The sequence below is a fragment of the Mercenaria mercenaria genome, chromosome 4 (genome assembly GCF_021730395.1).
Source record: "Mercenaria mercenaria strain notata chromosome 4, MADL_Memer_1, whole genome shotgun sequence".
Lineage (NCBI taxonomy): Eukaryota > Metazoa > Mollusca > Bivalvia > Venerida > Veneridae > Mercenaria > Mercenaria mercenaria.
This window is the reverse complement of record NC_069364.1, coordinates 4257905-4285001: the sequence shown is the minus strand read 5'-3', so window position 1 is coordinate 4285001 and position 27097 is coordinate 4257905. Positions and strand designations below refer to the sequence as shown.

General features: G+C 37.6%; 1 protein-coding gene across 2 annotated transcripts in view; it reads left to right on the top strand.

The window, feature by feature from the left end:
- The window catches only part of LOC123550861 (homogentisate 1,2-dioxygenase-like), a 29936-nt gene extending 5852 nt beyond the window's left edge, over positions 1 to 24084 (top strand). Inside the window, exons 4-17 of one of the 2 annotated variants that reach the window (XM_053540224.1) lie at positions 65 to 170; positions 944 to 1003; positions 1221 to 1312; positions 1993 to 2027; positions 2708 to 2787; positions 3261 to 3360; positions 4013 to 4134; positions 4793 to 4897; positions 5743 to 5869; positions 10318 to 10370; positions 11034 to 11162; positions 11437 to 11584; positions 17336 to 17350; positions 21555 to 24084. In XM_053540224.1, coding sequence (XP_053396199.1) covers positions 65 to 170; positions 944 to 1003; positions 1221 to 1312; positions 1993 to 2027; positions 2708 to 2787; positions 3261 to 3360; positions 4013 to 4134; positions 4793 to 4897; positions 5743 to 5869; positions 10318 to 10370; positions 11034 to 11162; positions 11437 to 11584; positions 17336 to 17346 — 1168 coding nt within the window. In that variant the 3' untranslated portion in view covers positions 17347 to 17350; positions 21555 to 24084. The remainder of the gene's footprint in view (positions 1 to 64; positions 171 to 943; positions 1004 to 1220; positions 1313 to 1992; positions 2028 to 2707; positions 2788 to 3260; positions 3361 to 4012; positions 4135 to 4792; positions 4898 to 5742; positions 5870 to 10317; positions 10371 to 11033; positions 11163 to 11436; positions 11585 to 17335; positions 17351 to 21554) is intronic. The other variant, XM_053540223.1, reaches the window with a different exon arrangement.
- Positions 24085 to 27097: the final 3013 nt, after the last annotated feature.

Here is a 27097-nt window from a genome sequence, read left to right as displayed (position 1 = left end):
AAAAACCAAGAAAACAAAACCAATATTTGATAAGCTCTAACCAGTGGTAAACTTGTGTTGACAGCTGGTTATACAGGATCAGGCCATCAGCAGTACACAAACCATTTGAGAAGGCAGACCGAGGACAGATGACTGATGACTGGCACACTGCCCATCCAAACCCTAACCAGGTAACATCAGAGTCTTGTTTACATTTTACATTTTATCTACTGTGAGACTGATAGTACAACAGGTAGTCTTCAGAATCCGGGTTCACACAGACCAGGAAAAGTCATGGACAAATTTTTTTCTTCAAAGTCATGGAATTTAAAAACTGCTGGTTTTGTCATGAAAAAGTCAGGGAAGTTCTCAAAGATAGCCTTATTAAAATTACAAAAGATAATCAGTCAAATAAAATTGAGTTTTTACCTACTTTCTTTGATAAAATTGTGATAATGCAATTTTAAATGTGTTACAAAGTCAGATGTGTACATATTTTTGTCCAGATAATTTCCAAGGGTAATCATTTGAACAATGTACCATTTCCTACTGTACCATTTCCTACTGATTCTTGTAACCAGAAGTGTTGGTTTTGAGCTATTTGTCTTAGAGTAAAATGTTGCGGGAAAATGAAAATGGTCATGGGCAAATCATAAGAAATTTATCAGTTAAATCTATGTAAACCATGTGCTATGCATCGGTGCTTGGCCCTAGTCATATACAACTATGTTTACAGACCAGTGTTTGATTGGTTCTTGAGAAAAAAGTTTTGAAATTTACCAATGTCAAACTTGCAGCTTGCATTGATTAGGCAAGTGTCTGAACTTAGTTTAATAATCTCTGAGAGTGACTGGACTGAAGCTTTGACTATTTCCCACAAGTTGAAGCATATCTGTATAAACCAAATTGTTAAATCATATAACTGGTATAACAAACAAACCAGTTTTGTTTTCCTACTCTATAGTTGAGATGGCTTCCATTCGACATTCCAAGCAAGAAGGAAAAAACACAAGATTTTGTACAGGTATGTAACTGCATATAAATACAGAAACATTTCTTAAAAGAACACCTGTTAACAAAGACTGCATTTTTTTTTTCATTTCAAAAGGTGGTAGCAAACCTTTCGTTATTCTTTATTTTATTGTGTATGCAGATAAAACCATAACTACAGAAAATAGTTTTGCTAGTCTTCGTTAAATGAATTGATGTGATGGCTGAAATTCAATTCTATTTTTCTGCAGGGATTGTCCACTGTCTGTGGAGCTGGGGATCCTATGTCCAGACATGGTGCTGCTATCTACATGTATACATGTAACTCTCCCATGGGAAATAAGTATGTACTGGTAGTGTTTTCTTTATCAGAAATTATACATGTCATATTTAGGTACCTGCCAATGAAGTATATGTGATGTATATGTTTTAACTTTATTTAATCTTTAGCCTGCTGTCAGCAAGTCATTCTGCCTTTGTGACCAGTGCAGACCAAGATCAGCCTACACGTCCATGCAGACTGACCAGGGTCTGCACTGGTTGCTATTCAGTCAGTAAATTTTCATTGAACACCCCTTCAAATGATAAATGGTACTGTCCAAATTGAATGGTGGACCAGTCCATTTTAGAAATTTAGCAGGGTAAGGTTAATAAGGTATCATTTCAGTCAAAGAAGAAGAGTTAGTTTTCTCTTAACAATAGAAATTGTATGACCTGCATAGCTATTTAAATACATACTCAAAATTTCAAGTTCATGAAATTTTAACTAGGCAAAAATATTTGCTTTTACAATACATGGGGAAGACAAGGTTAACTGGGTAGGTGATCGTCTTCACTTTTCCCGTTTCAATTTAAGCCAACATAAATTTGAGTATTCTTCTTGTTATGGATTACAAAGAACTGGAATTTCGTACATTCATTGTAGTTTCATTTAGTGGATTGGTGCAACTGCAAAAAAAAGCCAAATTGGTATATTAACTTTATATCTATCTTATAAATATAGTAGTCTTTCTTTTATACCAGATGTTTCTACAGTGCAGATGGAGATTTTTTAATTGGTAAGTTTTATTTGAATACTTCATACAGTGTGCAATGGGATTAATGGTTTAAGTTGTATCACTTGAGTTAAACTCAACTAAGACGTTAAAACATCTGTTTTACGTCTAGCCCACTTTGTGAGCGAAAGGCTTCAAAATGGTGGTTCAGTGTATTTTGATATATAGTGTACAGTACAACCTCTGTAGAGCAACACCCTTTGGGAGATATAAATATTGACTGTTATGCAGAGGTTGTTGTTCTGGAGAGGTAAATTTGATAGTATATTTCAGCTTAGGGAAAATTTGATGATGTTGTTATAGAGAGGTTTTTGCTTAAGAGAGGGCCGCTGTAGAGAGATTGAACTGTATATATTTTTTAGTGTCTGTCTGATCTTGAAAGGACTGTAACTTTGACAAGCATTTTCATTGGATAAAAGGCAGTCAAGTGACGACCCCCTGTATTTCTGTGGAGGATCAGTGGATTTTCATGTCATAGTAGGCTAAAAATAAGTTGTCGATACAACAATATCAATTATAGGGTTTTTAGTGACCCTCCACAGAAATACTGGTATGCAGTGTCAGTATAATAATTATAGGGAGGTGACTAACGCCTCACCCATGGAAGACCACTTACAAATGCAATAATTAATAATGCAATGTCGATATAATTTTGTAAGGTGTAGTACATGTAAATGTTTCAGTGCCACAGCAGGGAAATCTCTTCATAACAACAGAGTTTGGAAGGATGTTGGTGGAGCCAAATGAAATCTGTGTCATACAGGTGGGTGCTAAATTCAGCATGTTAATATTGTATCTGACATATACTCACTTAGGTTTGAAATTTACACAGAAAATAAATTATGGATATGTTGATATTTGTTTGATTTAATATTTTAGAATAACACTAAGTGGAAACACAGTTGTTACAGCCCTTAATTATTCAAATGAAGATTTGACACTAAATTAAGAATTTGAAGCATGGGTAAAATACTGTCATGAACCACAAATTTAACTGTAGTGTCGAGCATGTGTGTGTAAAATTTCACAGAGACTGTCCTCATTCTGTTATTGAATGATTTATTTGAATGGCTTTTAAGTCTGAAAAATTTCTTGCTCTGTTAAGACATATGTAATATTTAATGACATAATTTGACAGCCAACATTCAACAGACTTTCAAAAGTGGAGGTCACAATGTCATAGACTTTTTATACCTAAGAGTATTAATGTTGCCAAGGATGTGTATGTATTTTCAGCAAGGTATGCGATTCAATGTGTCAGTGTCGGGGCCAACTAGAGGGTACATGTTAGAAGTGTTTGATGGGCATTTCCAGCTTCCAGATCTCGGACCAATAGGTTTGTTGTACTGACCATATTAGAACTGTTTTTAACTTTTTTTAAAAACATTTCCCTCTTTGTAAAATTGTCTTTTATTTACCTGTCATGTAAATATTTCTATGGTAGAGCCTGCCTCAGGTTAGCTCAGTCAATAGAGGAAAAGGTCTGTCTCAGGGTAACGGAAATGTGTGCCATTTTCACTTGACAAAATTCATTCATTGTCTACCTAGTTGTCAGTTATTCTTGGAGAACAAGTTAGTTTTGATACAGTGACTATTATCCTAGTTATATTAACTAACCACTATAATCTACCGGTAATTTATATATTGTTGAAAATGACTTTAAACCTGTATCAAACAAATAAATAATATATTTCTTTTACATTTCCTAAATACACTGTTATGTTAACAGGCCTTTCAGAAAAAAAGAACCCAAATATAACAGACAGTTGCAGATGCATACAATCTTAAATAGGCTTCTTTTTTTTTTTGCCAATATTGATTCATACAACTGTCTATATGTTGACAGTCTTCCAGCTTGGTTACTGACAGCACGATCACACGGGTAAGAAATCAAGGATCTCAGTGTAATCAACTTCCATTACTTTATTGAAATTCTGTTGAAACACAGCATTCCACAAAACAAACAAGAGTATAGAATATATTTGCAGGTGCTAATGGTCTAGCCAATCCCCGTGATTTCCTCACACCTGAAGCCTGGTATGAGGACAAGGAGGTGAAGGGTTATAAGGTGATCAGCAAGTTCCAGGGACATTTCTTCCAAGCTTTACAGGTCTGTTTACCAGTCTGTGATATTAAAACTGTAAATGATACAATCATGATAAAAAATATTTCTGGTTGAAAGTGCAGATCAATTTTATTTTATCTTAAAAATTTAAAAGCCATGAATTAAAGTCCCCAGGAAATAGTCTTTTCAGCCAACACTATTGAAATTTAACCATTATCATGCTGGACTTGATTGATTCTGCCTTTGCGTCCAGTGTAGATATTGATCAGCCTGCACATTCAAATCACTTGCCCCTCATCGATGTTGGTTCGAGCCTCACTCGGGGTGTTGAATTCTTCATGTGAGGAAGCCATCCAGCTGGCTTACGGAAGGTCGGTGGTTCTATGAAGGGGCACCTGGGGTCTTCCTCCACCATCAAAGCTGGAACGTCGCCATATAACCTATAATTGTGTCGGCGCGACGTTAAACCCAACAAAATAAAATAGATAAATGCACATCTGTGCAGTCTGATCAAGATCTGCACTGTTCACCATTCAGTTAGTATCTTTTTAGTAAGCACCCTTTTAAACAGTCAATGGCACTGTCCAAATTGAAAGATGGACAAGTTCATTATAGAAATTTAGCAGGTTAAGGGTTAATGCCAGCAAAATTTAACTTTTTCAGGATAAATGCATGTTTTATTTCTGACTTTGATCTTTTTCAGGACCATTCACCATTTGATGTAGTAGCATGGCATGGTAACTATACACCATACAAGTACAACCTGAAAAACTTCATGGTGATCAATGCCGTGGCCTTTGATCATGCTGTAAGCTTATATATTCCAACAAATGACTTCTCCCTCCTCACTTTTAAAATTCTGTTTACCTGTCTGTCTTCCTACCTAGCTCATTAGGGAAACACCTGATTGTTGATCAAGTTTGCTCTTCAGACAAAGCAATTGTTTTTCATGCCAGTTAATCAGCAAAACATGTTTAAAGGTTAAGGTCATGGACTTGCCCTTTGATGATGTTGGTTCGAAAACTTGTTGAGGAAGCTAACCAGCTGGCTTATGCCTGAAATAATTCCTGGAGGGGCACCTAGGGTCTTCTTCTACTATTGAAAGCTGGAAAAGTCGCCATAGGACCTAAATTTTGTCAGTGTAAAGTTTCATCCCCTCCCCACCCCTGAAGAAAAAGTGTAAACTCACAATCAGTGTCTTATGGAGTAGTTTTCAGTTCCACACAGGGAACATGTAGCACATGTAAGGAATCCTTTTTGCAATTATAGTTTAACTGATATTAAAAACTATACAGCAATCATATTTCAGGTCCTATGGATTACATTTTACCTTAATGGTAGAACGATCCTTTGGTCATAATGCTCCCCTTGCTACATGTATTAACATACATCACATCATCATGATTTATGAGATTTATTCATGGTACTTGGCTGCATATAAAAAGCATGCTTTGACATGTAACTTCAGAATGTTTGCTGATGATTTTCTTATTTAAGAGATTCATAACTAAATTTGTAGATAGATTGTCTTCAGACTATGTGTTGAAGCTGTCAGATGGCATACTCTTTAAACTTGGAATTGTTTTTCATGCCCAGATAAATTTTAAAACAGTTGTTCATTTCTTTAATGAAAATTTTTTTTCATGATTTCAGGATCCATCTATTTTCACTGTGTTAACATGCCAGTCTACCAAACCAGGTGTTGCCATAGCAGATTTTGTGATATTTCCCCCACGGTGGGGAACTGCTGATCATACATTCCGTCCACCATACTACCACAGTAAGTAGGGGCCAAAATTAGAACTGGTTTATTCAGTTTGTCCTAAAATTAAAATTGTTTCATTGGAACTTGAGGACCTGATAACAATATATACACATTTTAGGGAGAAGAACTACAAAAATGTACGTAAGTTTTCTTTCATTCTAATCCCTTTGGTATTTGTGTGATATATGTATACTTGTAAAATTCTGATTTGATGTAAATTTCAAAATAAATATGTTTAAATTAATATACACATAAATACTTCAGTAGAATTTTATGTTTGCTGTGTCTATATTCTAATTTACTGATTTTACCATATGTTACATATTATATACTCTCCACTCCCTCATGCATATTGTAACTGGGGGAAACTTACCAGGTGGAATCAGTCTGTACTTTATGCTGTTCGGGACAATAGCCAAATAATATTGACTAGCAACACCAGCAATGTCTTTTCGTGCTGCCCGCGCCAAGGGAAATCACTCTTGCTGTGTTCCGGATTCAGGCTATCGCCCCGTAGGCCGTACCAGACTGTACGCGAGCACTACACTCCTCCCCGTCCTATTGAAAGGAGGTAGTCCCTACACCATTGAAGTAGACCATGGTGTCTTAGACCATGGAGGTATACCATGGTCCCTTAGACCATGGAAGTATACCATGGTCTCTTGCTCATAAATATGAGATGTTCCTGGGTTTAACCAGTACTAGTATTGTGTCACTTTAGCCACAATACCATCGCTACCGGCGACCATGGATCTCCGCATCCATAGTGCACCGGGATCAGCCCCTATGGCTTAAACAGACTCAGTTCTTCTATAGATAGTCAATGCTATCATAAGAACTGTTCCTACTCCAAGAATGGTCAGCAGCCGAACACTTACCATAAAACAACCTTTAGTCAAACAGGCGGCTGACTTTTACCTCACACAGTTGCCTCTACCTGAGCTTTGCCTAACAGAGGGGGGCCTAGGTAACCTTACTGCTAGTCCAAGCAGAGCTCAAGTCTCCTCTGTGACAGGGCCTTGCAGTGCCTGCCCTATCCTAGTAAAACTGTGTGAGACCACACTTTCCTCGTCTGGGGTCTCTTGGACGAGGCTTCATCGGACTAATCTGTTTCAGAGTCCGATGTCTCAAAGAGGGAAGGCTATGAGGGAGTTCAATAGCTTCCTCCTTCAGACTTTTCAGCATACCAAGATGTATGCCATCTTGACCTTAGTCACACTAACATAAAACACAATCTAACAGAAGAAATTGTTCCTTGTTTCACCGATTTGACTCAGCCGCTTGACTGGCACGAAACAGATCGGACCATGCCTGATCTGTCCTACCTCGTTACCAAAAAACAAACAGCCATCTCTAATCCTGTTTCAACACTTTACTCAGCTCCACTGAGAACCACCAACTATACAGTCCAGTTTTATCCCTCAGAGCTCCTAGATCCGGTACCGAGATGGAATTCTGAAGGCTAGACCCCAGACCCTTTGTAGAGTCAGAGGTACCTGTCGCACCCTTAAGCACGGCAAGTCTTTAGTTTGTCCTTTCCGGAGGAAAGGACCTTAGACTGTGAACTTGGTCGTCCTACAGTAGGCACTGAACTGACTGTCCAGACGTGACTGTATTACCGATTACCGAGGCCCTAAACAGCCTCAGTCACAACCCTCCTTGTGGTCACCATGTTCATGTTTACAACAGCATGTTTAAACATATCTACCACAAAGAAGCTTACTACCTCACAGTAGTCTAAATCCATACCAGCATCTGGTAGGCTACTTTTCTCAGAAGGGTCATCCCGCATCTGAGACTACTATTGTAAGGATTGGCTTGCCACTCTTACCCTCATTGTCATCTGTGGTTCCATCCTGATACCCGTAGACAGTCGTACCCATGCCAATGTTGGTCTCAGGTTCCTCAAACGCTCTATGATGGAAGCTTCGGTGTCCCCTATGACCAACGGCACTGCGTCGTCTACAAGGTTAAAGGACCCCAACTTTCGTTGTCTTCTTAACAGTAATTACACCTGCCACAAGGTAACTGCTCCAGTCGTGTCCCAGCATGATACTCATTGCAATGCCTCCAACCGGCATTCAAGACATTGCCTTAGCTTTATCATGCTCACGACCTACCCCGTGCTGCAGCACAATATTCAACCGAGACAGCTCCTCCGGCCACTGTCTCACCAGTTAACCTTGAGGCTCTTGGAACCCCATGAACCACCTCAAACTTGAGTGGTCATTCCGTACAATAAAGTCTACCAAATAAGAAACTACCATAATTACCATATGCAATGACCTTTTTCTTGCCGACCTGGACCTATGGTACCCATGCACTGATCTATTTATTCCATGCATTGGTGTAAAGCATAAACTCATCATCCCCATCAGCAAGGCTAACCCAGGCGGTTGCATCAGAGCCTCTTATCAAAACTTCAAAAGCTCTGACCCACTCTCCCCGCCACACAAACCGAAGTTTGCCTGTCAAAGCATAAAACAGATTTTGCTTTTATAAAGCCTCTGTGGTAGTTCACCAGATTCACCTCTACTGGATCTGACTGTCATGACTTCTTCAAATTTAAGCTCTAATTGCTTAAGTGCCTCAATGACAGTCCTATTATCTGGTGCCCCTTGTGTGCTACCGGCCATTTCTCCCACTGCAAAAACATGTTCCTCCTCTTCGCACCATTCCTCCTCTTCGAACGGCTTAGGTTGGTGCTTTGACATACCAAATATAGCCATGTGTGCCTGTTGGTATTTACGGACTACCTGCTTGGCCTGTTGGATACTCATAGGATCAAGCATAAACACATGGTGACCTGCATCCTTATCTAACAGGCCCTGACAGAAACGACTTATGACTTGATTAGTCACAAATGAATCTGGCAGGCCTCTGAACGCTCTTTCTGCAAGTGTCAAAAGCCGGTCTGCAAAATCATCTAACGACTCGCCCTCTTCCTGGCAAGCCTGTTGAAATTGCAATTGAGCCGCAGCTGGCAACTCGTGCTCACCAAACCGCGCCTCAAGCTTACTATGTAAACCCTGGTAAGAGTTCACCTCACCACTGTCATGTATCAGTACATAATAGTCCATAGCTTTGCCAGTAAGACACCAGCACAAGCCCTCAAATTTCTCAGCATCTGACCATCCGCATGCCTCAGCATATCTGGAAAACTTTAAATCAAAAGCTTCCCAGCTGCCCTTACCATCAAATGCCAAATGCTTTTGCAAAGAACTTAATTTCTTTGCCAGCTGACTATAGTTGGCTCCCACTCCCCCATCTGATGATGGTCTACTTGCATTGGCATTACCATCATCACCAAAAGGAGTGCTACCTTCACCAAGGTTGAAATTCAGTTTCGTTTCTGGTAACGATACCTTATTCCTGCCCGATGCTGGTGTCCCAAGGAATTCAGCCGGAGTTTTCAAAAATGGCCTTTGCATACCAGAAGTTACAGTATGCATTCTCGGTCTAGGGGTGATCAAGTCCCCATGCCTAGCTAGAGTATTTCCGGTCTTAATTTGTGACCAAGCACTGGGCTCTTTTCTAGCCTCAGGCTCCTTATCACTGTCCTGAAGTGGCCATAGTTTATTCTGGGTAAAATCAATTCGACCCAGCTCAGACTCTGTAAATTTCTTACGACACAGCACAGACAAGACTTCCGGGGTTATGTTCCCCGTTGCCTCACGCACCAACAAAATTGCACTGGCAATTTTTGTATTAATTCCAGGTATCATTCTCAATTGCTCAAGGGTAGCAAAATTAATTGAAACCACTTGTGCACTAATACCAGATGTAACTGACTTACCTTCTGGACTCTTTTGTTGTGACATCTTTGATAAAAATCAAAATAACAACACAAAATCAGAAATAAATTTAATTATTTCAATTCCAGAATGATCCAAAAAAATTCTTTTAAGGATCCTAAAGCTTCAACAAAGGTAAACTACAATGCCAACTATAGGGATTTCCAATTGTATAAGTCCCAACAAACTGTCTGGAAATGTCGAATAATTTTTCAATTATTCAACCTATTACACTTAAATAAGTGTTTTAGACCTAGAACATAATCGACTAAATTCAATTACGCCTTACCTGGTCCCTTTTCCAACACAAGTCACAACCGTTTTTAGACTGGCAAGTTGGCCAAGCCTAAAAATAGAAGTTCGGTAGCGATTTATTGGTCGGCGAAATATGGGCTCAAAATGAACCGCTGCCACCAATATTGTAACTGTGGGAAACTTACCAGGTGGAATCAGTCTGTACTTTATGCTGTTCGGGACAATAGCCAAATAATATTGACTAGCAACACCAGCAATGTCTTTTCGTGCTGCCCGCGCCAAGGGAAATCACTCTTGCTGTGTTCCGGATTCAGGCTATCGCCCTGTAGGCCGTACCAGACCGTACGCGAGCACTACATGCACAAGGTTTGAAGGGGCACATGAAACTTCATATTTAGTTGTGATATTTTTCAGGAAATTGTATGAGTGAGTTTATGGGACTGATACTTGGAAAATATGAGGCTAAGGTATGTATTCTTTCCTGAACCATTCTTTAGTCTACATGAGCTTAAGGTTTGTATTTTGCCCCAGTGGCAAAGGTTTCCTAGGGTTCACCAATATTTAGATGAAAACTTGGCTTTGTAAATGTGTTTTCTGTAACCTGATACTATTTCCAGCTCAAATGGTGAAGGAGGAATGTATGTGCCCTTCTGCAATTTATTTGAACTTTCGAAAGTCAACTTTCTTCTGGCATGACAACTTTACCTTGTTAGCCTGAAGGGTACTTTGATAAGAGGGCAAATGAATTGAAATTCAGCAACATTACCTTAATGAAATCAGTTGAAACACAGAACCAGCCATATTGAATAACAGCAGACTCAGTTTGATTGAATCCATTCATGAGAGGTTATGAAATGTGCAACATCCCTCAGACCTCTAGCACCAGCTTAATCGGAACTTTGTAATAGTAAAATTGAATGGACTGTATGATCCCAAAGGACCAGAAAATATAACAAGTCTGAGTTCATGATATGCTGAAGAGAGATTTACTGCTGACTGAACCATAGTTTGTTGTCTGCTTGGTATGGAATGAACCATGTTTTATGTTGTCTGTTTGGTACAGAATGAACCATATTTTATGTTGACTGCTTGGTATGGAATGAACCATGTTTTATGTTGTGTGTTTGCAGGAGAGTGGTTTTCTGCCAGGCGGTTGTACATTACACAGTATAATGACACCACATGGGCCTGATGCTGATTGTTTTGAGAAGGCTTCCAATGAAGAACTCAAACCTGTCCGTGTAGCAGACGGAACACAGGTATGTTAATGTCACTGTTGAAATAAATTCTGGTTTTCTGTTACTCTATGTTGCTTTATATCGGCAGTGGCAGATGTTGGCATTTTAAATGTTGTTGAAAATGTGCTCATTTTCAAGAAAAAATGCCAAAATAAAACTCTTCATGTTTTCTCTTACTTCGTGTTCTAATATATTTTTATCTAATTGTATGTCTCAGCTATATATGACCATTTTGTGTCGATTCGCTGTAAAACCCAACTCACTCTAATTGTGTGTATGTACAAATTTCCAATAGGCATTCATGTTTGAATCATCTCTGAGTTGGAGAGTGACAGAGTGGGCCAACAAAACTAAAGTAGATGAGGATTACTATACTTGCTGGCAGCCATTGAAGAAACATTTCACACCTGGTCAGGCATCTCCCAGTAAAAAAGAGGTTGATGGTAAGTTAAAATTATGTTTTTATATTACTGTTAGTATTATAGTCTTTGTGCATTCAGTCACTTTGTCCTGCAATGTTTAAGTTGGATGGAATCTGATGATGAATGTTCACCATGATAAGAAGAGGGTATACACTAACGACCAAGGTCATTAGATCAAGGTCAAGGGCATACTTTGAGGTAAAATGTCAGATAGCTTTATTTTGTCTCCGCTCAGTATTTTCTAAAGCCCTGAAGGGATTTTTATGCCCCCAAAGGGATGCATATAGTTTTTGAACCGTCGGTCTGTCAGTCTGTCCGCAATTTTCGTGTCCGGTCCATATCTTTGTCATCGTTGGATGGATTTTCAAATAACTTAGCATGAATGTGTACCACAGTAAGACGACGTGTCGCGCGCAAGACCCAGGTCCGTAGCTCAAAGGTCAAGGTCACACTTAGACGTTAAAGGTCATTTTTCATGATAGTGCATTCGTGTCCGGTCCATATCTTTGTCATCCATGGATGGATTTTCAAATAACTTGGCATGAATGTGTACCACAGTAAGACGACGTGTCGCGCGCAAGACCCAGGTCCGTAGCTCAAAAGTCAAGGTCACACTTAGACGTTAAATGTCATTTTTCATGATAGTGCATTCGTGTCCGGTCCATATCTTTGTCATCGATGGATGGATTTTCAAATAACTTGGCATGAATTTGTACCATAGTAAGACGACGTGTCGCGCGCAAGACCCAGGTCCGTAGCTCAAAGCTCAAGGTCACACTTAGACATTAAAGGTCATATTTCATGATAGTGCATTGATGGGCGTGTCCGGTCCATATCTTTGTCATTCATGCATGGATTTTAAAATTATTGGGCATGAATGTGTACCACAGTAAGACGACATGTCGCGCGCAAGACCCAGGTCCGTAGGTCAAAGGTCCTAAACTCTAACATTGGCCATAACTATTCATTCAAAGTGCCATCGGGGGCATGTGTCATCCTATGGAGACACCTCTTGTTAGCTCACCTGAGCAATTTCTGATCGCTCGATGTCCGGCGTCTGTCGTCCGTCGTCTGTCGTCCGTCGTCTGTCAACATTTAGCTTGTGTATGCGATAGAGGCTGTATTTTTCAATTAATCTTCATGAATGTTGGTCAGAATGATAACCTTGATGAAATCTAGGCCGAGTTCGAAAATGGGTCATCTCGGGTCAAAAACTAGGTCACTAGGTCAAATCAAAGAAAAACCTTGTGTATGCGATAGAGGCTGTATTTTTCATTTAATCTTCATGAATATTGGTCAGAATGATAACTTTGATGAAATCTAGGCCGAGTTCGAAAATGGGTCATCTCGGGTCAAAAACTAGGTCACTAGGTCAAATCAAAGAAAAACCTTGTGTATGCGATAGAGGCGGTATTTTTCAATTAATCTTCATGAATATTGGTAAGAATGATAACCTTGATGAAATCTAGGCCGAGTTTGAAAATGGGTCATCTCGGGTCAAAAACTAGGTCACTAGGTCAAATCAAAGAAAAACCTTGTGTATGCGTTAGAGGCTGTATTTTTCAATTCTTCTTCATGAATATTGATCAGAATGATAACCTTGATGAAATCTAGGCCGAGTTCGAAAATGGGTCATCTGGGGTCAAAAACTAGGTCACTAGGTCAAATCAAAGAAAAACCTTGTGTATGCGATAGAGGCTGTATTTTTCAATTGATCTTCATGAATTTTGGTCAGAATGATTGCCTTGATGAAATCTAGGCCGAGTTTGAAAATGGATCATCTCGGGTCAAAAACTAGGTCACTAGGTCAAATCAAAGAAAAACCTTGTGTATGCGATAGAGGCTGTATTTTTCAATTGATCTTCATGAATTTTGGTCAGAATGATTTCCTTGATGAAATCTAGGCCGAGTTTGAAAATGGGTCATCTCGGGTCAAAAACTAGGTCACTAGATCAAATCAAAGAAAAACCTTGTGTATGCGATAGAGGCGGTATTTTTCAATTGATCTTCATGAATTTTGGTCAGAATGATTACCTTGATGAAATCTAGGCCGAGTTCGAAAATGGGTCATCTGGGGTCAAAAACTAGGTCACTAGGTCATATCACGTAAAAACCTTGTGTATGCGATAGAGGCTGTATTTTTCTATTGATCTTCATGAATTTTGGTCAGAATGATTACCTTGATGAAATTTAGACCAAGTTCGAAAATGTGTCATCTGGGGTCAAAAACTAGGTCACTAGGTCAAATCAAAGAAAAACCTTGTGTATACAATAGAGGCTGTATTTTTCAACTGATCTTCATGAAATTTAGCCAGAATGATTACCTTGATAAAATCTAGGCCGAGTTCAAAAATGGGTCATCTGGGGTCAAAAACTAGGTCACTAAGTCAAATCGAAGAAAAACATTGTGTATGCAATAGAGGATGTATTTTTCAATTGATCTTCATGAAATTTGGTCAGAGTGATTGCCTTGATGAAATCTAGGTCGATTTTGAATATGGGTTATCTGAGGTCAAAAACTAGGTCACTAGGTCAAATTAAAGAAAAATCTTGTGTATGCGATAGAGACTGTTTTTTTCAATTGATTTTTATGAAATTTGGTCAGGTTGATTGCCTTAATGAAATCTAGGTCGAATTTGAATATGGGTCATCTGAGGTCAAAAACTAGGTCACTTGGTCAAATCAAAGAAAAAACTTCTGTATGTGATAGAGGCTGTATTTTTCAGTTGATCTTCATGAATTTTGGTCAGAATGATTGCCTTGATAAAATCTAGGTCGAGTTTGAACATGGGTCATCTAGGGTCAAAAACTAGGTCATATCTAAGAAAATGCTTGTTTTATTGCAAGAGACCAATTTTTTGGTCCAATCTTAATAAAAATTGGTCAGAATAATTGTTTCCATGAAATCACTAGGTCAAACATGTTTTACACTGTTATGGAGAGTTTCTTAGGTGAGCGACCTAGGGCCCTCTTGGCCCTCTTGTTTTTTAAATAAGTATGTGTTTAACCACATCAAGACAACATGTATAGCACAGTATTCAGGTCAGTAAGTCCAAAATTAAGGTTTCCCTCGTCAGAACAACATGCAGAGGGCATGACCAAGGTCACTAAGTCTTTGGTCAAGGCCACATTTGAGGGTTGGTCATTCCATTCATAGGTTGGTCTTTACATGTGTCAAAGTGGTGTCTTGGGATAATAATCATCTTAACTGATAGCTCTAGTTGTCATGATTGTTATGTGTTAAATAACTTTGTCCTGCAATATTTAAATGTGAAAGAAACTTCAATGTGATTTAAGCTACTTAAGTTTCTGGCGGAAACATTTCACACGCCAAGTCAAAACAAGGTCGATTATAGGTCAGAGTTCAGGTAACACTAAATAAGAACTGTAAAGCTGACATGAAATTTTGCACATAGCAAAGTTTGGTTATAGTTCATTTATATATCATAACAAAATTAGCAAGTGGATATCGGAAATATGAAATTTTTTCCTGCTATTCTGGATAAAGTAAAAGTAGGTACACAACAATAAATCTTTTTGTGCCCCCCACCCCCCCCCCCCCATGAGTGGTGGGGGCATATAGATTTGCTCTTGTCTGTCAGTCCATCCGTCCGAAGTTCGTGACGCGCCTAGCTCAAAAAGTATTTGATATAAATTGATGAAACCTTGCATGAGTCTTTATCATGATATGAACTAGCGCACCTTCTATTTTTCGTCTGGCTCCACCCCCTAATTTTAGAGTTATGGCCCCTGAAATAGTCAAAAATGCACATTTTCACCTTGTGACACGCCTAGCTCAAAAAGTATTTGATATAAATTGATGAAACCTTGCATGAGTCTTTATCATGATATGAACTTATGCATCTCCTATTTTTAGCTCGACCATACGAAGTATAAGGAGAGCTATCCTACTCGCCCCGGCGTCGGCGTCTTTCCACGTCCCCACCTTGGTTAAAGTTTTGGTGTACTTTCTCTTTTTTCAACTTATCTCTGTAATTACTTGATGGATTTGATTCAAACTTGAAATACTTATTCCTCATCATCATCCACATCATCTGACATAAGGGCCATAACTCTGGCACCAATATTTCATGAATTATCCCCCCTTTTCACTTTTATTTTCAGGTTAAAGTTTTGATGCACTTTCACTCTATCTCTGTTATTACTGAATGGATTTGATTCAAACTTAAAATAGTTGTTCAACATCATCACCCACATCATATGACACAAGGTGCATAACTCTGGCACCATTTTTTCATGAATTATTCCTCCTTTTTACTTAGAATTTCAGGTTAAAGTTTTGGTGCACTTTCACTCTACCTCTGTTATTACTGAATGGATTTGATTCAAACTTAAAATAGTTGTTCAGCATCATCACCCACATCATATGACACAAGATGCATAACTCTGGCACAATTTTTCATGAATTATTCCCCTTTTTACTTAGAATTTCAGGTTAAAGTTTTATGCACTTTCACTCTATCTCTGTTATTACTGAATGGATCTTAAACAATTGTTCAACATCATTACCCTTATCATATGACACAAGGTGCATAACTCTGGGACCATTTTTTCCTGAATTATTTCCCCTTTTTACTTCGAATTTTAGGTTAAAGTTTTGATGCACTTTCACTCTGTCTCTGTTATTACTGAATGGATTTGATTCAAACTTAAAATAGTTGTTCAACATCATCACCCACACCATATGATGCAAGGTGCATAACTCTGGCACCAATATTTAATGAATTATGCCCCTTTTTGCTTAGGATATACTTATATAGTGTTTTGATACATTTTATCTTTACCTCTCTTATTTCTTTAAGTTGATATTTTTGACATAGACTCAGGCTATTGTGCAATATCTTCATCCACAATTGGAGTCATTAAACACTCCAGTGACAGCTCTAGTTTCCTCAGATGTGCCCAGTTTCACTATCCAGCATCGAAATAGTCGAGCGCGCTGTCTCCTGTGACAGCTCTTGTTAATCTGGGTCCGCAAATAAATTCATCATGATATGAACTTGCGCACCTGAGTCCGCCCCCTATTTTTAGAGTTATGGCCCCTGAAATAGTAAAAAAATGCACATTTTCACCTAATTATGTGCCTCACTCAGAAAATATCTAATGTAAATTCATGAAACCTTGCTTGAGTCTTTATCATAATGTGACCTTGCACACTTGGCATTCTTCTTGAGAATTTTAGCATTTATTTCAGAGTTATGGCCCATGAAATAGCCGAAGTAGTGGGTTTTTGTTTGTGATGCTCATAGCTCAGAAAGTATATGGTATAGAATAATGAATCCTTTTCATATTTTTTTTTGAGGCTATACCCCATTAAGACTGCAAACATTTGAATTATTTCACCTTATTTGTGACAAATGTACCAGTGGGGGGCACACCCTGTGTCCTACAGACACATTCTAGTTTAACTTCTGTTTCACCACCTCAGCAAAGAGTTGAAAGAGTGACTTTGCCTGACAATGGGTCTTTTAAAATTCTGGACTTCTTCTTGAGAAGAAATGGGTCATTTATAATTTAATAGATTTGATAGAAAAACTGCAAATGCAAGTTCTGCTGAGAAGCAAATAACACTAAGATGTCACTGTTAAAGGTAAATATTGATAAAACAAATTAATGAAAGTGCTTGAAATTTCATTAGTATTTGGATCATGCTAAAACCATCCAAAATCAATGAAAACTTTAAATTATAACACTGAATTCTAGATCATGTTTGTAAAATTAATACAAAGTTTTTTACCTGTTTGTTATCAGCTGTCGTGTGATTGAGTAAGTTTTGTATGCTTGTTATTGTGATGCATATTTAAGTTTGACTGGCATGAAGTTTGTATTTACATGTACATGTATATTTAATATTCGGAGTATATTTTGTATCAATTCATTTTGAATAAAGAAGTACAAAATACACAGAATGGCAACAGGAGATAATCTCGCATAAGCTCGTGTCAGCGCATTATCTTATTGAAGCGTTTGCTGACTTGATCAGTCGTGATAAAATCAACAGACGCTTATGAAGTATTACACTGGTGTTGATTTCGCAGACTTCCAAATTTAAATTCATTCCTTCCCCGTGTAGAAAATACTAATAACATTAAAAAACACCATTATCATTATAAACAAACGATCTGATAGAAAGTTTTTCACGGCACAATTTTTATGCCCCCAAAGGGAGGCATTTAGTTTTTGAACCGTCTGTCTGTCGGTCTGTCGGTCTCTCCACAATTTTCGTGTCCGGTCCATATCTTTGTCATCGATGGATGGATTTTCAAATAACTTGGCATGAATGTGTACCACAGTAAGATGACGTGTCCCGCGCAAGACCCAGGCCCGTATCTCAAAGGTCAAGGTCACACTTAGACATTAAAGGATAGTGCATTGATGGGCGTGTCCGGTCCATATCTTTGTCATTGATGGATGGATTTTCAAATAACTTGGAATGAATGTGTACCACAGTAAAAGACGACGTGTCGCGCGCAAGACCCAGGTCTGTAGCTCAAAGGTCAAGGTCACACTTAGACGTTAAAGGATAGTGCATTGATTGGCGTGTCCGGTCCATATCTTTGTCATCGATGGATGGATTTTCAAATAACTTTGCATGAATGTGTACCACAGTAAAAGACGACGTGTCACGCGCAAGACCCAGGTCTGTAGCTCAAAGGTCAAGGTCACACTTAGACGTTAAAGGATAGTGCATTGATTGGCGTGTCCGGTCCATATCTTTGTCATCGATGGATGGATTTTCAAATAACTTGGCATGAATGTGTACCACAGTAAGACAACATGTCACACGCAAGACCCAGGTCCGTAGCTCAAAGATCAAGGTCACACTTAGACGTTAAAGGTCATTTTTCATCAAAGTGCATTGATGGGCATGTCCATTCCATATCTTTGTCATTCATGCATGGATTTTAAAATAACTGTGCATGAATGTGTGACGCAGTAAGACGACGTGTCGCGCGCAAGACCCAGCTCCGTAGGTCAAAGGTCCTAAACTCTAACATCCGCCATAACTATTCATTCAAAGTGCCATTGGGGGCATGTGTCATCCTATGGAGACAGCTCTTGTTTATCCTTCTGCTGTCTGTTTCATACACTGGTAAAACAAGATCTCATTCAGTTCCCAAGTGATGTTGGCGAGAGTTGCTCTTTATGCCTTTCAAGTTGCCGATCTATTTATTTTTATAGCGCTTTGTTTTAAATTACAAAAATATTTACTTTAAGAAACAAGATGTCCTTGTTTTTGTCCATTGTATATCACAGACTGGATTAAATGATTTTGCTAAAATTCACATATTTAAAGGTGGTCAATCACATTTAAACAACATTTAATGCCATTTTTTACTTTTTGTATAATCTGGTAGAGATTTATTTAAGGAACAAAAAGACCCATTACATAGAGTTAGATTCCTATTAGAAATGTTTGTTTTATTATTTTTTATAAAATTTTGTAATTACTCCCCTTTAATATGAAAGTATATAAAAAGCTGGGTATTTCTTTTTATTTCGATACAATGTCTAGTTTTACATTTGCATTTGATAGATATATCAACTATTGAACAATCTGAACCAAAATGCAAGTTTAAAAGCTGTGTGTAGCTTCTGAATTCATGTATTTCCAATCTATCTTGGTTGCGCAACCAAGATAGGCAAAGGGAGGTAATAATATTTTTTCAAACTTGCGTTTGTAATGAATTCCATCTAAATACATAATTTTTAATGCAAATATTTTACAAATATATTACAATATGTCTAATATTTATACATTTCCTTAGGCAAAGTATGTTTATCAAATTTATACTTATGATAAAATAACTCTATCTTGGTTGGGCAACCAGGATAGGAAAATGAAATTTTAAAAATACCTCCAGTGAAAATCTAATTTGTATTAAGTGTTAAGTGAACATAAATGAGTGTAAATGATCAGATGCTAAAGTTTCGAACAAATCCGTTACATGGCCAAAATCTGATTATCCACCTTTAACATTTCATTCATCTAAGTATTTGCTGATTTTAACCAAATTAGAGAAGCAACATTGATTTTAGCTTGACTATACTAAATATATGGAAACCTGTACTACTTACCTTTGCGGCATGGTCCATGTTTTGATGCACTGTCTGTCTATCTTTGTTATTACTTTATGGATATGATTCAAACTGAAAACAGTTGCTATGTATCACAAGGGTGTTTTGTTCTATCCAGCATCAAAATAGTCCAGGGCTGAGTCTCCACCTCTTCTTACTGCTGCTTGTTGATTTCATTTTTCAGGACTGCTTATATTGTGTAAATGTTATTGCAAAAATGTTATTTTGTAAATGTTATTATGAGCAATGAGAAATATTACCATAATTTTTTTAGCTCACCTGAACCCAAGGTTCAGGGTGAGCTATTATTGTAGGTGGCTGGTCCGGCATCGATCAGCTGTCGTCCATCATCCAAAGTTTACATAAACATTTGCTGTTCTGAAAAAAATGGTCAGAATTACACCAGACTCGGGTAGACTAAGAAAGAAGTACATTTAAATAACTTCTTCTCATGAACCACTTGATAGATCTCATCAAACTTGGTCAGTAGCATCATTAAAGGTCCTCTCCCAATTGTGTTCTTAGCTTCTAGGGGCCACTATAGCTAAAAACAGAAATTCCTGTAAACAACACCTTCTCCTGAACCACTTGATGGATCTTTATCAATCTTGGTCTGTAGTGTCATTTTGAGATCCGCTCCCAAATAAGTTTAAATGGGAGAGCTTGACACCTTTTAGAGGTAAAAGTAGAAATTCCTGTGAATGACTTCTTCTTATGAACCGCTTCATGGATCTTCATGAAATTTGCTATGTAGCATCATCATAAGGTCCCCTCCTATTTTTAGCTCACCTGAGCACAAAGTGCTCAGGGTGAGGTATTGTGATCGCTCACCGTCCGGCGTCCGGCCGTCCAACAGGCCAATTTTGATGAAACTTACCAGGGATGTTCCTTGGATGGTCTTCTTTAAAAATTATTCAAAGAATTGAATTCCATACAGAATTCTGGTTGCCATGGCAACCAAAAGGAAAAACTTTGAAAATCTTCTTCTCAAAAACCAGAAGCCCTAGAGCTTAGATATTTGGTGTATAGCATTGCCTAATGGACCTCTACCAAGTTTGTTCAAATCATGAACCCGGGGTCAAAATTGACCCCGCCCCAGGGGTCACTTGATTTTACATACGAAAATCTTAAAAAATCTTCTTCTCAAAAACCAGAAGCCCTAGAGCTTAGATATTTGACATGTAGCATTGCCTAGTGGACCTCTACTAAAATTGTTCAAATCGTAATCCCGGGGTGAAAATTGATCCCGCCCCAGGGGTCACTTGATTTTACATAGGAAAATCTTCAAAAATTTTCTAAAAATAGACCAGAAGGCCTAGAGCTTAGATATTTCACATGTAGCATTGCATCAGTTTGACATTTGAAACAAGTAGCTCATATTACTCAGGTGAGCGATCCAAGGTCTTGTTACTGAATAGGGGTGCATGACCTGTTAGGGTCTGCTAAAGCTAAAATTAGAATATCTTTAAAGAACTCTTTTTCATAAACATCTTGATAGATCTTCATCCAACTTGATCTGTAACATTAGTGTGTCATACATATATTCAAGTGCAGTCAATGTCAGGTGAGCAATTTAGGGCCACTATGGCCCTCTCATTTCAAAATTATAGTAGACTTTTTATGATTAGTTACAGTTCATTTAGCTTTTTATAGACTGGTGTGATTTTTCCTGACTACTGACTGACAAATGATGCAACAAGTAAATATGTTCGAATTAACTTAGAAGCAAATTTCTTCCGTTATAATTGCCAGTATTTGTAATCTTCATGTGTTAACAATATTCAGTGATGGTTTACAGTAATATATTTGAAATCAGTTAGACATAGACCATATTAAATGAAAATCCAGTTCTCTAATACATACAAATATTAACTACAGTCTTTTGTTTTAGGTCCACCAAGTAAGAAACAGAAGAAGTAATTGTGCTGGACAGTTGATGCTCAGTCTTCCATAGATCTGTGAATACTGGATCTCCATTGACAGATTTGATATATGGGACCTTTTGTGATACAAAATTTTATAGAGATCACTGAGTGTATTTCATTGTGATTGTTTGTGTTGAGGTTATTAATGAGCCGCGCCATGAGAAAATCAACATAGTGGGTTTGCGACCAGCATGGATCCAGACCAGACTGCGCGGATCCATGCTGTTCGCTAATGGTTTCTCTTATTGCAGTAGGCTTTAAAAGCGAACAGCATGGATCCTGACCAGACTGCGCGGATGCGCAGGCTGGTCTGGATCCATGCTGGTCGCAAACCCACTGTTGGTTTTCTCATGGCACGGCTCATTTATCTCTTCACTAGTAAATACCATGTGGGTGAGCCATTCATGTTGTTGATATCAACTAACCTATGTGAATTTCTGAGTAAAGACTATTTATGGTATACATGTATAATCACTCTAAACATTGTGCCAAGATATCAAAACAAGAGTTTGAAAACCAGTCTCAAAATACTGCTTTGCCATTGGTTCATTTGAAAATTGTTCTTAAAAACTACCATTGAGATGCTTGGGATTTGAGACTGGTGTTCAAACTCAGTTTTAGACTCTTGGACCAAAATATAATGGTATTCCTGTTTTTATAACTACCAAAACAGTCTGAATGCAACATTTTCAAAGTTTTATTTCCATTGAAAAATTAAAAACTCACTAGAACTATGAGATTTTTGTATGGATTTAAGGTAATTAAGGTGTTAATTTTTATGCTGAAATACAACAAAAAGATGTGAAGTTCAATATTCAGTTGTTAAAGAGCTTTCTGCTACAGTCAGACCTGTGTTAAAGACCACCTGTGAACAGGGACCACCTGGCTCTAAAGACCACATGTTTACTTTCCCATTTTAACATTTACAGTGTATTTTAACCTGTGAATAAAGACCATATTTTGGCTCTCCCAAGGGTAGTCTTTATAGACAGGTTTGACTGTATTTTATTTTTGCTTGCCTATAGGATCTTGAATCTCTAAGTGTGACTTCCTTGTCATATAAAAATGTGAAGGAACTTTTATTGACTTTTATGTTAAAGTGCGACTTTATAGTCATGTGAAAAGGTGAAGGTTTAACTAGCTGACGCATGGTGCAGTCATATAATCAAATATTACCATTTTCAACAGAATCTCAGCAAACCTAGTGGTTAATGTAGTGTGTAAACTGATTTACATTCATGCATTTTGTTTTTATGAAAGTGAACAAATATTAAAATTTTGAGATGTTAAAATATGTCTGTACATCATTATCCTACAGTTTTGTGATAAGATGAACAATCAACTTTCGGAATGTTACAGTATTATAAAATCTATATTCTGTTTGAATATATTATCAAATGAAGTGATCTCAAAACATTGTATATTTGATAGTTAAAAAATAAAGATGTATAATGTCTGGCGTGTCATTAGCCTTATGCTAGGAGACATGAATTTGGCAATAAAGGCCATGCAATACAGAATCAGGGAACTGCACAACGCTGTAAGCGAATTGCTTTGCTTTTTATTTGTTTTATACTTTCTTGGATTTAATACACGGCAACACAGTTTAGATAATATGATAACCCACCAGCTTTAAATAGTAGAGGAAATCTACAAGTGCCCCTCTGTAAATTATTTTAGGCACAATGCTGTCTCAGTGCTTTAATGAGACTGGAGGTTGTTTTGTAAACAGGTGAGATATAGAATTTAACACAAATCGAGTCTTGTGTAGAAGTGTTTTTATACAGACAGAACAAACATGATGATTTCATGAAAATAACACCATATATGTTTGGAGGTACTGGTACTGGACCAGTATGTTCCATTATTACAGTGAAACTAAGCGTATTAATTTTGATATGAATTATACGAAACAGTTCAACTAGTCATATGTTTACAATGGCCATGTTTTTTTTCTCTTTTTATTTTTCTGTAAAATACAACCTGAAAGTATTATAAGCATTATTATTGTGCATTTAGAATTGGAGTTTATTTGTTGTCTTGGTCACAGTTTTGTTTTGTTTTTGGCTGAAACATGTACTTTTCATGCCACTGTTTTCAAAATTATATGCTTAAAGATGATAAAACATAACTGTATTATGTTGTTATAAGTCCTTATTCACTTCTTTTCAAAATTACAGGATGATTTGAAATTATTATAATGTGTCTTAATGTTCATATGCTTATATGTTTAAGCACTCAAGTTAATATACCTAAGGGTACTTGCATATATTTAGCATTTGCAGAGCACTGATTTTGAGCAAAAATTGAATGTTTTTAAAGTTTTATGAATCTTGTTTCAAATACTATGAAATTGATTGATTTAGTAGGTACAAAATCTTGTGGTCATGACCAAAACAACTATTTCATGGTGATATGGATTAGTTGGTTTCAAAGGAAAGGAGATTTTACTTGTTCATTGGAGATTTAATTTGATGGGTTGACTCTGCCTTAAAAACTCCATGGCAATTAATCGACAATGAAAATTAATGATTTCAAAACACATGTAATTCAGCTGTTTTAAATCTTCGAAATTAAAAATTTTCCTTGACTTTGCTTCATTTAGACTTTATGAGATTATGCTTACAATGCAGTAATTTTTAATCTGCATTTTTACATCTGTGTTTGTTCATTTCTTCTTGTTTGATGAATATTTTTAGAATTAAGCTGTGCAAAAATGGATAGGGTTTTCTTGCACAAAGTGATATGGTAAGATCAGGTGATGAATAATTATTGAATGTATCATATAAAAGTTGGGTATATACTTTCTTTGTGAACACATAATGTTGAAACAGTTAGGTAAATGCTTACAAGCTGTGTATATGCTTACTTTGTGTACACACTCTTGTTGTGACAGTTACAACAAATTACTAAAAGGTATATGCTTACCTTGTAAACATTTACATTTATAACAGTTGCAACAAGCTGGGTATATGCTTAATGTGTATATACACACCTGTTACCTCTGACTGAATTACTGTAGTTACAGTAAAATAAGCATACATGTAACCAGTTTGTTCAATAAGCAGCAATGTAAGTATATTCCCAATTTGTTCATATCTACATGAAAAAAATCATTTGTGTACATAGTTGTGTTTTCTTATGCAAATGACATCACCGATATTGTTAGTAACCCTTGTTTTAACTAGGAATGGTTAATATATTTTATTGAATATACAATTAAGGTTGATCTGTGTATACATAATATATGTGCTTTTAAAAATGCATAATAAATATCAAAAAACTATCTGTATTTTACTTAATGGCATCCATTTTATGGTTTTGATTGTAAAATTTCACAATACATGTCATGAATCACAGCTATGACTACACAGCCATCCGGTATTCAACAATGTGGTGCTGAATCTCTGAGGTCCCTCCCGGGGGATTCAGTGCCGGGCTCTGAGCCTCGACAGAGTCCACCAACAGCCACTTGGGGTCCCTCCTTCAGTCCACAACATGCAAAGAGAAGAAGGAGGAACATACCAAGGAGAAGAACCAATCCGCATCAGCCTTTCAGTTTGATACATTGGAATGCGGAGGGTGTCTTCAACAAGAAAGCTGAACTTGAGCATATCCTCCATGAGAAAGACATCAATGTCTGTTGCATTCAGGAAACACACCTACAGCCAGAGAAATCCTTCAAAGTCAGAGGATACCAGTGTTTTCACTGTGACAGAATTGGCAGACGAAAAGGAGGCATAATGACATTGGTCAGGAACAACATCAGCGCTGTCCAGACCAACACGCATATGGATGACTCCGAGTTCCAAGTTCTGAGCCTCAGAAAGAACGAGTTCAACTTTAAACTTGTGAATATATACTCTTTAAGTGACAAAGCTCTGTCCCTTGACAAAGTTACAACTGATGAAACCAGGTTCATCATTATAGGAGACTTTAAAAGTCACTCACAAAGCTGGGGATATGACCACCTAGATAAACGTGGAGAGGAAGTGGAGACCTGGCAAGATGATAACAAGCTAAACCTTATCAACAAGCCAGAAGATCCCCCAACTTTTTACTCCAGAAGCTGGCGAACAACATCAACCCCTGATCTTGCTTTATGTACTGATGACATACATGGACATGTCAAGCAGGAAGTCGATGAACAACTAGCAGGTAGCGACTGTCGCCCAGTCCATCTTACTATGGACCGTATAGCCTCTACTTCACCTAACATCCCTAGATGGAACTACAAGATGGCCAGATGGACCTTTTACCAAAGTCTGAGTGATGAGCTCTGTAAAGACATCAGAGTGGAAGGTAGAGACATCAACCGTGTTGTCAAAGACTTCAACGCCAGTATACTAAAGACTGCTTACAGCGCCATTCCAAGGGGAGCAAGAAAGGACTATAAGCCCTACTGGAGTGATGAGTTGGAGAATCTACAGGCAAAGTTATCAGAAGCAAGGGAGGAAGCAGAAAACAATCCCTCACAAGAAAGTAACCTCTCTCTACAGCGAGCCAAGGCCAAATTCCACAGGCACAAATGGGAAGCACAGAGGAAATGCTGGAGAAACAAAACAGCCCCGCTCAACCTAGAGCGAGATGGCCAAAAGCTGTGGAGACTGACGAGACAGCTGAACGACGAAGACACAGGAAGAGGCTCAGTAATTTTGGAAGAGAATGGTGAACTGTTGACGGGTAAACAAGTGGCAAACACTTTTGCCCCTAACTAGAAAGATGTTTCCAACATCCCCATCAACAGGGAACGGCAAAGGGAAGCCCGAAGAGAAACAAGATGGCCCTAGGTTGCTCACCTGAAAAACACACCATAACAGTGTAAACATGTTTGACCTAGTGATTTCATGGAAACAAATATTCTTGCCAATTGTCATTAGGATTGGACCTTACATGTGGTCTCTTGAGTTTAAACAAGTATTTTCTTTGATGTGAACTAGTTTTTGACCCCCCCCCCCCCCCACCCCCCAGATGACCCATATTCAAACTTGACCTAGATTTCATCAAGGCAATCATTCTGACCAAATTTCATGAAGATCAATCGAAAAATAAAGCCTCTATCGCATACACAGGGTTTTTCTTTTATTTGACCTAGTGACCTACTTTTTAACCCCAAATGACCTATATTCAAACTCAACCTAGATTTCATTAAAGGCCTAGATTCACTACTATATAAGTGTCCCCCCCCCCCCCCCAAATCCAATATACAACTCCCATCTTATCTGCTGCTTATCAGCGATTATGTAACAGTAACTGATTAGAGGGCAATTAGCACAGCAGGGACCCCAACTAGACCATGAAGATGTGTGCAGGGGAGTTGAAAGAAATTAATTTTTCTTCAGTGAATGTGGAATGATAATAATAATAATTATTATTTTGATATTATATAGATGATAATAACTATTACTTTAATGTTATAACAATAATAATAATAAAATTAATCATAATAATAATAATTATTATTATATTACATAATAATTATAGAATGATAAAAGATACAGTAACAATA